The sequence below is a fragment of the Schistocerca serialis genome, chromosome 2 (genome assembly GCF_023864345.2).
Source record: "Schistocerca serialis cubense isolate TAMUIC-IGC-003099 chromosome 2, iqSchSeri2.2, whole genome shotgun sequence".
NCBI classification, from domain to species: Eukaryota; Metazoa; Arthropoda; class Insecta; order Orthoptera; family Acrididae; genus Schistocerca; species Schistocerca serialis.
The window spans coordinates 845,714,659-845,727,099 of NC_064639.1; the positions used below are offsets into that span (position 1 = coordinate 845,714,659).

General features: G+C 41.4%; 1 protein-coding gene across 1 annotated transcript in view; it reads right to left on the reverse strand.

The window, feature by feature from the left end:
• LOC126456457 (uncharacterized) overlaps positions 1-12,178 on the reverse strand; it is a 36,593-nt gene extending 24,415 nt beyond the window's left edge. The window contains exon 1 of the mRNA XM_050092207.1: positions 12,101-12,178. Coding sequence (XP_049948164.1) covers positions 12,101-12,178 — 78 coding nt within the window. The remainder of the gene's footprint in view (positions 1-12,100) is intronic.
• Positions 12,179-12,441: the final 263 nt, after the last annotated feature.

Here is a 12,441-nt window from a genome sequence, read left to right on the forward strand (position 1 = left end):
AGTGTGAGGCGGCGGATTTTTCTGGCCATTTCTTATTTCCTTCACGACTGATGCAATGGAAAAATTACCGTGTATACACCTCCATACAAGCATTAACGTCTCATATAGTGTATTTATCTGAAACAACGATTCGCTATGTTTATCCAAAAGTAATTCACAAGAAACAAGTCGCCTTCTTGTAACGATTTCCTTTAAGCTTCTCAAACATCTCTGTAAAAACCCTCATATTGACAGAACAGATTCGTTAGTTCTCCATCTTCAGACTGACTTAAGAACGAGCACAAACACTTGAGCAGTAAGTTTTGCAAGCATTTTCCTCTGTATGTACTCTATAATTTCCTAGAATTCTCTCTACAAATCAAGGCCTTCCTCTACAGAGTGGCTTGGCATGTTCATTCAGATTCGTTTCCCTTCTCTGTACTACTTCTACCGCCGCGCGGGATTAGCCGAGCGGTCTTGGGCGCTGCAGTCATGGACTGTGCGGCTGATCCCGGCTGATGTTCGAGTCCTCCCTCGGGCATGGGTGTGTGTGTTTGTTCTTAGGATAATTTAGGTTAAGTAGTGTGTAAGCTTAGGGACTGATGACCTTAGCAGTCAAGTCCCATAAGATTTCCCACACATTTGAACATTTTTTTTACTACTTCTACACATTTAATCAATAAGATAGCTAGTAGAGGCTCATCATTTACACACTAATAAATTATACGAAATTTCTCTCTTTCTTATCAGTTAACTTGAGTTTAAAGCTAGCGCAACGCCAGAAGACAACCCGACGCCAGAAGACAACAGTGAGATGCAGGAAGACCTGCAGAGGATCGATAGTTGGTACAGCGACTGTCAGATGACCCTGAACAAAAATAAATGTAACGTAATTCGCATTAAGTACACTTCGATTGCACTATTGGTGACAAATCACTGTAAGCAGCTACAACCGTAAAATCATAGGAGTAAGAGTCGTAGGTGATCTACAGTGGAATGACCACGTAAAAATAATACATTGTAAGAATAAGCAGATGCTAGACTGATTCATTGGAAGAATACTTAAGAAAATGTATAAATGAAAAACAAAATATTGTGTACGTCCTACAGTGTTAATTTCTTTAGCTACCCGGTTTTGGATTAGAAACCCATCAGACTTTAACTGATTATCGTCGTCAAAGGCGTTACAATAATTGCCAACAACACTGGAAAATATTTTGCTCACATAGAATGAGGCACGAATACAGATGCAATGCCATCTTTGACAGCACAGTGGTAATGCGATTAAAAAAATTTAAAAACTAAACAGTAAATAAATATACCTTCCAATACAATAAAAGACGCATTACGAGGGAGTTATACGAATGGGACGGAAATCGGTAGATGCGATGCACGTGTGCAGACAAGCGAATAATCTCAGTTTCAGAAAAGCTGGGTTATTTATTCACAAGAAAGAGATTCACAAACTGAACAAGTTAATGACGCGCTGGTGCACCTCTGGTCCTTGTGCAAGCAGTTATTCGGCTTGACACTAATTGATTTATTGGATGTCCTGAATTGTCTCCAGCGATGAGTCCCGCTTCGAACTGAGCCCCATTCACCAGCGAACACTGTTTGGAGACGCCCTTGACGAGGTGGGATGCCAGCCTGACTGTCACACGCTGTACGGCCCGACAACCAGGAATGATGGTTTGGGTGCCATTTTTTTAACATAGCAGAACCCCTTTGGCTGTCATCCCCGACACCCACACAGCACAGTGGTAAGTCGATGATATTCTACGCCGCGTTTTGTTGCCCTTCATGACAAAGCATCCTAGGCTTACATTTCAGCAAGATAATGCCCACCCACATACGGCTAGATTTTCTATTGCTTGTTTTCGTGCTTGCCAAACCCTACCTTGGGCAGCGAGGTCGCCGGATCTCTCCCCAACTGAAAACTTTCGGAGCATCATCGGTAGGGCACTCCAACCAGCTCGAGATATTCGCGATCTAACGCGCCAATTGGACAGAATTTGCCACGACATCCCTCGGGAGCACATGCAACAACTCTGTCAGTCAATATCAAGCCCAATGACTGCTTGCATAAATGCCAGAGGTGGATCAACGCGTTACTGACTTATTCAATTTGTGAAGCTCTTTTTCTTGAATAAATCATCTAATTTATTTGAAACTATAATCATTTGTTTGTCTGTACATATACATCACATCTACCGATTTCCGGTGCATTTAGGTAATTCCTTCGTGGTGCGTCGTTTTCTTTTGTCTTAGTGTGTAAATGGAGCAAATCTAGAAAAACATTAACACTAAAGAAGTGTTGTTTGAACAGTAAATAAATATAACTGAAGCAGTCCTGGAAAAGTATTAACACTAGACATGTATTTAGTTTGCTTTGCTCCATTTATGTTTATCTGTCGTTCACCTTTTAACCTTTTTAATTTCATTGCCACTGCGCTGTCAAAGATGGAATTTTATCTATGTTCATGCCTCATTATAGATGAGTAATAACTTTCGAAACTGCCTCCACGCTAAATAAAGTAAACAAAAGAGTTCAAATGGCCTGATGCGCTTCTGATAAACTACAACAGGTTTCGAAACTAAGCTGCCGATGTGTCAGGACAGGGAAACTTATAGTTCGTGTGTGTTTGGATTTATGACAGTGAGATTTTGACTTGTACTACGTAAAAGCGTTCAAAAACGGAGCGTTTCTCAGCAAGCAGTGAACAGACAAGAAAATAAACAAATGGTCTTCGGACTAAACTTGAGTGTAAGATGTAATTCGAGTCTTAATGAGAATGATGTGGAGGTGGTTGTGATTTGTTCAAAAAATGGTTCAAATGGCTTTGAGCACTGTGGCACTTAACATCTGAGGTCATCAGTCCCCTAGACTTAGAACTACTTAAACCTAACTAACCTAAGGACATCACACACATCCATGTCCAAGGCAGGATTCAAACCTGCGACCGTAGCAGCAGCGCGGTTCCAGACTGAAGCGCCTAGAACAGCTGGGCCACCACGGCCGGCGTTGTGATTTGTTGACAGGCGATAAGATGATACATGGATCAGGAAATTTGTTTGCTGAATTGCAAGAGACAAAATGTTTGGTGCGTAGATAACAACAGAAAACACTCAGGTGCGAAATGAAGACCGCATTGGATGGAAAGGCCTGAAGGGGGGCTTTAACTGCAAGCGGAAGTCACATTGTTACTGTTACTGACGATGGTATAAACAGTAGATTTTAACGAAATGGTGATAACAGAGACCAATTTTTGTTTTTAAATCTATTCTTTCTCCTCGGGTGGAGATCAGCCCCTGGTTGGGAAGTGTTTCACCAGAGGGAAGAAGAAGAAGAAGAAGATTGAAGCGACGTCGAAAAACGTGGGCACGTGGACTGGAGCACGCAGTTGTGACGTGTGTATGCGACCAACACGGACTGTAGCAGTCTTAGGCCGTAGATGATATAGATCGCTCATGACGTCATTGTATTGAAACAAACTTCTCGATCAGGTGAGTAGTGGCGGAATTCATTTGCAGGCGATTCGTGAAATACTGTTAAATTTTTCTTTATGTCAGTTGCAGTATTATGGTTACAGCTCTCTGCCACTCCATCTACAGCACAGCAATAGTCATTGGCAGAACCTCTTCAAAATTCATCAGGAGAAGAAGAATTAGGTGATGCCCACTAGACTGTCAATCAATGGCAGAATCTTGTACACCGTTTGGATGTACTGAAAGATATCTGAAAGGAAGTAACATATCGTTCCAAGGGTAAAACAGTTTAAGGAAAAAAAAAACTGAACCTTTTTTTCGAGATTAAGTCAATGAATTTACAGGTACCAAGTAGATGTGAATGGCTGTCTATTTGTATTTATTTGTGCCTTAGGATATCTATCTGGTGAAAAATTCTTGTAGAATCTTATGAAATATTAATTTATTGCAAGATCTTTCTTTTTTCTGTCTGTTTCGTAATATGTTCTTATGCAACCTCAAAAGTGGCTGCAGTTTTCCCACTGATGAAGTAGGAAAAGGGAGGTATTTGTAGGCCAAACGACTGCACAGAGGTTTGATGCAAACACATTTCAAAATCCTTGCAGATGTAAGTTAGGATATAACTTGGTACTCAGGATCAAGGAGCCGATGAATGAAGAAGATTTTGAGACGAGAGAGTGTTAATATCTAACTGACTGAAAGAGTTTTCTTTGCAATCAACATTTACTAATATATTTCTTATATTGATAATTTCGGTGTGAGTATATTAAGCTTATACTGTGGAAGAAAACTTGACATCGTGAATAGAAATGGAAACATGGCAAACTCTTTTACGCATATTATTGAGAAACAGGCAGGAAACTAAATGTTTCTAGCCGAAATGATATTCCGTTTCCTGCCTCTGTGGAGGCGGTGAACCAAACGATTCACAATGCAACAAAAACAGGAATTCACCGAACAACTAATATTTTGTCACTTGTAAAAAGAAAGAAGTGTCAATACAGTGTTTCAAACTGTATGGTGTCCTTTCACCTGGCCAAAAGTAAAAACGATAACCATCACATTAATATCGAAAGTTTCAGAGAAATTTGGTTAACTGTACTGCTGCATGAGTAATACTAATGCAACAAGCCTTTCAATTGTGAAAATCACAACTCGTTTGAGCTACAATGATAATAACTCTTAACTGTCGGCTTCACTAGGAATAGTGCTGAATGACACAAACTTGGCTTCCCCTCCCCCCCCCCCCCCCCCCCAGTCATGTGACTTACACGTCGGTTTCAAAACTCAGAACAGCAGACTTAGGGGCGTGTGCGGACTGTATATGGTGTCCCAGGATGAATGGTCAATATTCAGGGATAAGACAAGAACGATCATTCGAAGCAAAGAAGTCTAGTGATCTAAACTGCATACCTTAAGAGCTATGACTTCTCCATCTTCGCCACTGTGGAACAAATCTCTTCTAGGGAAGAAGTGCTCACAGCTCTTAAGGTGTGCATTTTAGAGACAATGTTTACTTGACAATTTTTCCTTATTTTGGTCCGTATTACTTCCTCCCAAAATATGGAAAGCAAAGAGCTTGCAGTGAAAGAGATTTGTTTCACAGTATATAAGATGAAGTAGTGCTCGTAGCTCGTAAGGTATGCGTTTTAGAGACAGTGTTTATTAGATTATTTTGCTTCGGCTGATCGTTGCTGCCATATCCCTGAATACTGACTATTCCTCCTGAGACACCCTGTAAGTTGGCAGCAGTGAACTGGTACTCACCACTAGGAGCAGAGGCAGCGACCTGACGAGCATGTTGGCGACTGCGGCGGCCGGCGCCCCGCCTCCTTAAGTAAGTCCACCCCCGCCTGCGCCCCCTGGCCGCCAGGGTGCGGACACCACTTTCACAGCGACGCAGCGTTGCGCACTCCCCTTTGACTGTTTTTGTTTCCCGGTAAAGAGTTGCCTCTCAGGATGAAGCAACAAAATACAGGTATTAAATTTTTCTAAGAGCCGATGTTGAAAATGTTCCTTTTGATATCACGGTACAGTGAAATACTTTCTGATCTTTTCCATCGGTCGTCCTCCAACATGAAATAGCGTCTTCTTTTACACATTACGCTACTGCAAATTAGAAAAAGCACGTAAGTTAGGCTTTTCCTACGATACTATCCTCGCAGCTGTCAGCGAGCACGATCTGGGTGCAACCAACGCTTGTCCATGCTTTAGTTTATCATTGGTCTAACACACTTCGATCTGCAGAGTTGAATATGCTGGTTTTCTCAATTAGGAGAGATATAATTTTCGACAAGCCACTTAAGCCGGCCGGAGTGGCCGTGCGGTTCTAGGCGTTACAGTCTGGAGCCGAGCGACCGCTCCGGTCGCAGGTTCGAATCCTGCCTCGGGCATGGATGTGTGTGATGTCCTTAGGTTAGTTAGGTTTAATTAGTTCTAAGTTCTAGGCGACTGATGGCCTCAGAAGTTAAGTCGCATAGTGCTCAGAGCCATTTGACAAGACACTTAACTGTTGTTTTGAACAAATTAGTTACAAAATCCTTCGTTTCTGTTTAACTCTTCGGTTTCATTGTAATCATCATCAGTTTTCTCCCATGTAAACAGATGCTATGCATCTCTATCTCTGGCGGCTCATCGCTTCCTTCCTCTCCCCTCGACCTTCACTGTCAAGCTGCTTCCTGCACCTTGGCATCGTGCCCTAGAAATAAAGAAAAAGATTTACTTATGACATCCATACCATTCGACTTTATATTAAAACACGAGAGAACAAACGCCGGGTTCAGTGAGCGGGATTTCATTATTACTGTAATACCTACACAAGACTCCTTAAACATTAATACTAGTATGACGATATTCAATATAGTACAAAATATATACATAATTTATAGTATGATAATATTCAGCAGTAATAACCGACGCTGTAAGTTACACAGTTCACCGGATTCAACACTCAGAAATAAACTCGAAGCTACATTTCTCAAATGCTAGTAAATGGCAGAGTAATGTCTGCATGTTATTCAAAGCACGGCATGCTTTCTCTGTCTAACTGCAAGTGGCTTATACTTACCACCGGCCCATACAATCCCTTCTATTCCAAGCCTCTCAATACCTCCTCACCTCATTTCTCATCCTATCCATGGTAAGAAAGGCCTCCACTCCAATGTGTATATGTCTCCCCCCCCCCCCACCTCCCCACCTTTCAGCACTACAGTGGAGGAAACTTCATAAAAAACACTTTATCAGTCTCTTCCTCAAACCCTTGCCCATGCTGCTGCTGAAATCTCCTATTCCCACAAAATGCCTCTTTCGCCTTTGCTATCCCGGTTTTAATTTTGTGCTGCAGTTACAGCCGCTGCCTGTTCTGCTTTCTAGGTATTTCACGCTCTGTACGTGTTCGATTATTTCTTCATTCCACATTATCTTCAGATTTTTAATCCCTCCTTTGTTATCTTTGTACTGATTTTCTTTCCATAGCTCTTTCATTTGGCTTTACTGTAATATTTACGTCATAAAAGCAGTAACCTCAGAAAATGGGAAAGAGAACAGTTCAACCAAAAAGAAAACTTTTGCAAGTGAATGACCGAAACAAAACAATGCATCCTGGGAATGGTTCCGCGTACCTGGGATCAACAATGAGGTAGAAGACACGGAGAGCTGTCACTGGTGGAGAAGTTGTAATTAATAAAGCAACAAAGCTCATGAATGGCAAACAATAGCGAAAGAAACTAAAATATTTTGTGAAAAATGTCTTTTGAGAAATTCAGCAATGTTGCAAGACGTCCAGCGGTAGTCACATGAAACTAGCAGACGTTTTTATGAAGTGGTGCTGAGCAGCAGATAAGAGAACCCTTGTACCTTGAATGTCAAGAAATTCTGGGAGGTTTCTAGTCACGCTATTAGGGGACGTAGAGAATTTTGAAGAAATTGTCGTACGTGGAAAAATTAAAGTCTTGAAGCCAACAGGGAGAGCAGGGGAGTCGATCAAGTGAAGAGCAACTCAGACTTTCAATTAGGACAGGGACAGACGCAAAGTAATTGAGAAAGAGTGGCAAAATAGAGCCCTACTATCACGAAGGTATAACAAAACTGATGAGGATATCTAGTTTGCAATGATCCTTTTGTCAACACAGAATAACTATAGAACTTCCAGTGACCACATTAGAAATAGTTTGTAGACGATACTTTGAGCTTTCAAGTGCCTAATCACCATTTTATTACTCAATTTTTGGCTCCATATTTTCTATCAAATGACGCGCCCACCGTTTACAACCATGTATTTTCGAACCACGTATTTGGAACCATTCCATGCAAGCTCATCACTACTTCAATTTTTTCCCGCAAGTCTCCATTAGCTTTTAACGTAATTACCTAATTACAGTGTTACAATCGTTACTTTCCCGTACGTCTACTCATTCTTTCTCAATCTTTATTCAGTCAGGTTGCTTATCTGTTATACACGTCCTTTCACGCTATTCTTATATCACCGTAATTTTGTCGCACGGGTGCCACTGACCAACTAATGTTTACTCGTATTTTCCCTTTGTCTTTAAGCTATTCACAAAAATGTCTTTTCATCCTAAATACAGCTCTTTAGGCTTAGATGGAGGCCATTTTGGTGGTTTACGCATCTTAAATTTTCACGAATAGGAACTAACTGTCTTAAGTTCACCAAATTTATTAAACGCTACTACACATTTCTTTGAAATTTTATTCCACTTAATGATAATTACTTATCGCAATTGCCTTTCATTCCTGTTTTCTAACCATGAATATTTCAATTTCTGTCATGCAATAATTTTAGACTGTATTTTATTTCCGATACGGTATTTTCATTTTGCTGTAGAGCCCTGACTTGAAAATGATCGGCAGTTCGAAAGCAAGAGAGTTGATACGAAAGATATAAAGAATTTACTGCAGAACGTGGTAGTATCTATCGAAAAGGGTTATTAGCAGTTGCATGTCATATCATTCCTCGTGCTGCTATCGTGCAGGGTGACTACATTTTCCCTAAATGATCGGTAGTTAAGGATTAAGGTAGTTAGGATTAAACAATGAAAACTCCACGTAAGAATATCAACAGGGTAGGAGAAGCTGGATTGCTACTTACCGTAATTAGATGACACGTTAAGTTGCAGACAGGCACAATTTTTAAGTGACACACAAAGCTTTCGGACACAGCCTTCATCAGCAAAAGAGAAACATACATTATTCAAACACACAAGCAAGCACAGCTCACGCACGCATGACCGCCAACTCTGGCAGCTCGGGCCAGAATGCCACTGGCTTAGCTTTTTTCCTGCTTTGCCACAATGCATCTTCTGTCAATCACACATTTTAGAGGTCTGTATTCCCTTTCGCCTGCTTCATTTGCTGCACTTTTTATTTTCTCCGTGAAAATTACATGCCACACAGGGTGTATCATACTTGATAGCGAAAATTGACATATATGAGAACATGCGATAATAGGAGCGAAACCATTCCAGTAAAAATGGGTAGGGGAAATGAGCTGTTTGCTAGACAACAGCGAATGTGTGGATACGAGCCTCCATTAACTTCAGTACGAAATTTTGGGTATACGAGAAATCGCACAAATCTAAGGGTTGTCAGTTCGACTAAATACCTAGGAATTGCAATTACGAGCAACTTAAATTGGAAAGACCACATAGGTAATATTGTGGGGAAGGCGAAACAAAGACTGCGCTTTGTTGGCAGAACACTTAGAAGATGCGACAAACCCACTAAAGAGACAGCCTACATTACACTTGTCCATCTTCTGCTGGAATACTGCTGCGCGGTATGGGATTCTTACCAGGTAGAATTGACGAAGGACATCGAAAAAGTGCAAAGAAGGGCAACTCGTTTCGCGCTATAGCGCAATAGGGGTGAGAGTATCACTGATATGATACGCGAGTTGGGGTGGCAGTCACTGAAACAAAGGCAGTTTTCTTTGCGGCGAGATCTATTTACGAAATTTCAATCACCAACTTTCTCTTCCGAATGCGAAAATATTTTGTTGACACCCACCTACGTAGGGGGAAATGATCGTCATAATAAAATAAGAGAAATCAGAGCTCGAACGGAAAGATTTAGTTGTTCCTTTTTCCCACCCGCCATTCGAGAGTGGAATGGTAGAGAAGTAGTATGAAAATGGTTTGATGAACCCTCTGCCAGGCACTTAAGTGTGAACTGCAGAGTAACCATGTAGATGTAATGTATATTTCTTTGTCAGTACAAATCAATTACCGTGTACTTTTACTAATTCAGTTTTCCTTCAAATGGTTTCAAATGGCTCTGAGCACTATGGGACTTAACATCTATGGTCATCAGTCCCCTAGAACTAACCTAAGGACAGCACACAACACCCAGTCATCACGAGGCAGAGAAAATCCCTGACCCCGCCGGGAATCGAACCCGGGAACCCGGGCGTGCAGTTTTCCTTGTTAACCCGTACAGCACAAACGGATTTGTCATAACGCGCAGTACCAAGGGAGGAGGGGAATTGGTGCCCACCACAAAAATTTTTATAATTAAAATTTCTTTAGTTTTTATTGATCTTTGTTAACAAAATATTGTACAAAGAGCTACTAATGCGTAATAAAGATCCAGAAACGGCAAATTTCTTTTAGCACTCTCTTCAAAAACTGATTTAGTACTTTTCGCTTTTTTCATCATTAAAGTTTATTTCGTCTTATTTTCTTGAGCAGGACTCTGCACATTGGCAGAAAAAGACATTAAAAAGTTATTGACGAACACTTCATTACAATTAAAAAATATTACAGATATTTTAGGTTAAATACAGCAGTTTACAGAACATAGTCTATGGGATCACTTATTCATCTCTTTCTTCGCAAATGTCTTCACATTCGGAACATATAACAGTTTTCTTGCTATGTTTACTGCATGTGCATCTCACACTGTTCACTTCATTATACTTCAATGCTTTAGACTGGCTTTCACGACACAAATGACATCCTCCCCTTCCTGCTTCAGCTTCCTATTCAATGTATGGTTTCGTGAGCTGTAGTCCCAATTCTTTTAAAAAACCATCGCTTATTAGATTTTGTCTTATTCCACTTTGGGAAGTTGAGCAGAAACAATGTATAACCATTTAACGCTGCTATGTCCACAGTAGTATAGAAAACAGATAGCAGCCACCTACTGCTGCTCTCTTAGTTGAGAGTTTCCTCACCATTTCACCATTTGATGGATTGTGTCAACGCCGGCTGTCGCCTCATTGTAATACAAATTTATGACTGTTTTCTTCTTAGCGCCAGTAGGTGAACCAATTGCAGCGTCATAATGTTAAGTCGACAGCAACAGAAGGTTTTTTTGCTTTTCTCACGGTGAACATAAGAAACAATTGCGATTAGGATATTTCCAGTACTAGAATTCGCTGGATTATAATTCTCTTCTTGAGATGTCTTTCAGTTCTTGAGGTATATGCTTCCTATTAGCTTGTAATGTTCCTGTGAGAGTTAGCTTGTGGTTCCTCCACGAATCTTCGGCAAAATCAACTGAAGTATAATATCTGTCGCGGTGACATTGCGCCCTGAATGATGTATAGGTACAACCAGATGCTTCACTGCAGCTGCAGCTGTATTTGATTGTTGTGGAGTATCATTTTTCTTCCCTGCATACGACTCCATGCTGAGCACATATTTGGTTTTAGCGTTTGTGAGCATTCGTATAAATATACCAAACTTCCCAGGTTTCTCCTTTATGACGACCTTGAAGTGACGCCTGCCACGGAACAATGACAACATTTCGCGTCTCTCTGTCTTTAGATCTTACTATTTCAGTAAGCTTATGGAATCTAGTTCTACTCATAGTAGCGGTATGAACAAATATTCCTGAAGTATTGGACCATAAATCAGGAATAGGTGACTTATTATGCCCTTCCTCCTCATAATAATAAGTAACCGTTTATATGCCACGAATTCAAGTCTGTCTGTTTTAGGTGAATTTCGTCGCCGCGCGGGATTAGCCGAGCGGTCAAAGGCGCTGCAGTCGTGGGCTGTGCGGCTGGTCCCGGCGGAGGTTCGAGTCCTCCCTCGGGCATGGGTGTGTGTGTGTGTGTCTGTCCTTAGGATAATTTAGTTTAAGTAGTGTGTAAGCTTAGGGACTGATGACCTTAGCACTCAAGTCTCATAAGATTTCACACACATTTGACCATTCTTTAGTATTTTGTCTCAATGCTTCTTCATTGGTATGCTTTATTACGATGTTGTCCGGCCCCGGTAGCTGAGTGGTCAGCGTGACGGAATGTCAATCCTAAGGTCCCGGGTTCGATTCCCGGCTGGGTCGAGATTTTCTCCGCTCAGGGACTGGGTGTTGTGTTGTCCTAATCATCATCATTTCATCTTCATCGACGCGCAGGTCGCCGAAGTGGCGTCAAATCGAAAGACCTGCACCAGGCGAACGGTCTACCCGACGGGGGGCCTTAGCCACACGACATTTCATTTCATTACGATGTTAACAATTTCTGGAGAAACAAATATTTCCGAATGTTTCTCTTATAGTTCCTAGTTTACCTTAATTTCTTCTGCTTTCTCGCTCTATCACTATGTTTCGTGCTATTCGCCTTATGGTAAAGGAGATTTGGACGTAAAAACTTTTTCAAATACTTCTCACTGACCTCACCAGTTGTGTCACCATCCGTTGCAGGTGCCCAGTGGTCGTCTTCAGAGCCTGTTTGTATATCATCACTGTTCATATCCTCGCACACAACACATTCAAAAATGGTTCAAATGGCTCTGAGCACTATGGGACTTAACATCTGAGGTCATCAGTCCCCTAGAACTTAGAACAACTTAAACCTAACTAACCTAAGGACATCACACACATCCATGCCCGAGGCAGGATTTGAACCTGCGCCGTAGCGGTCGCGCGGTTCCAGACTGTAGCGCCTACAACCGCTCTGCCACTCCGGCCGGCCACACAACACTTTCCCATTCAGTTACACTCACTACTTCATCA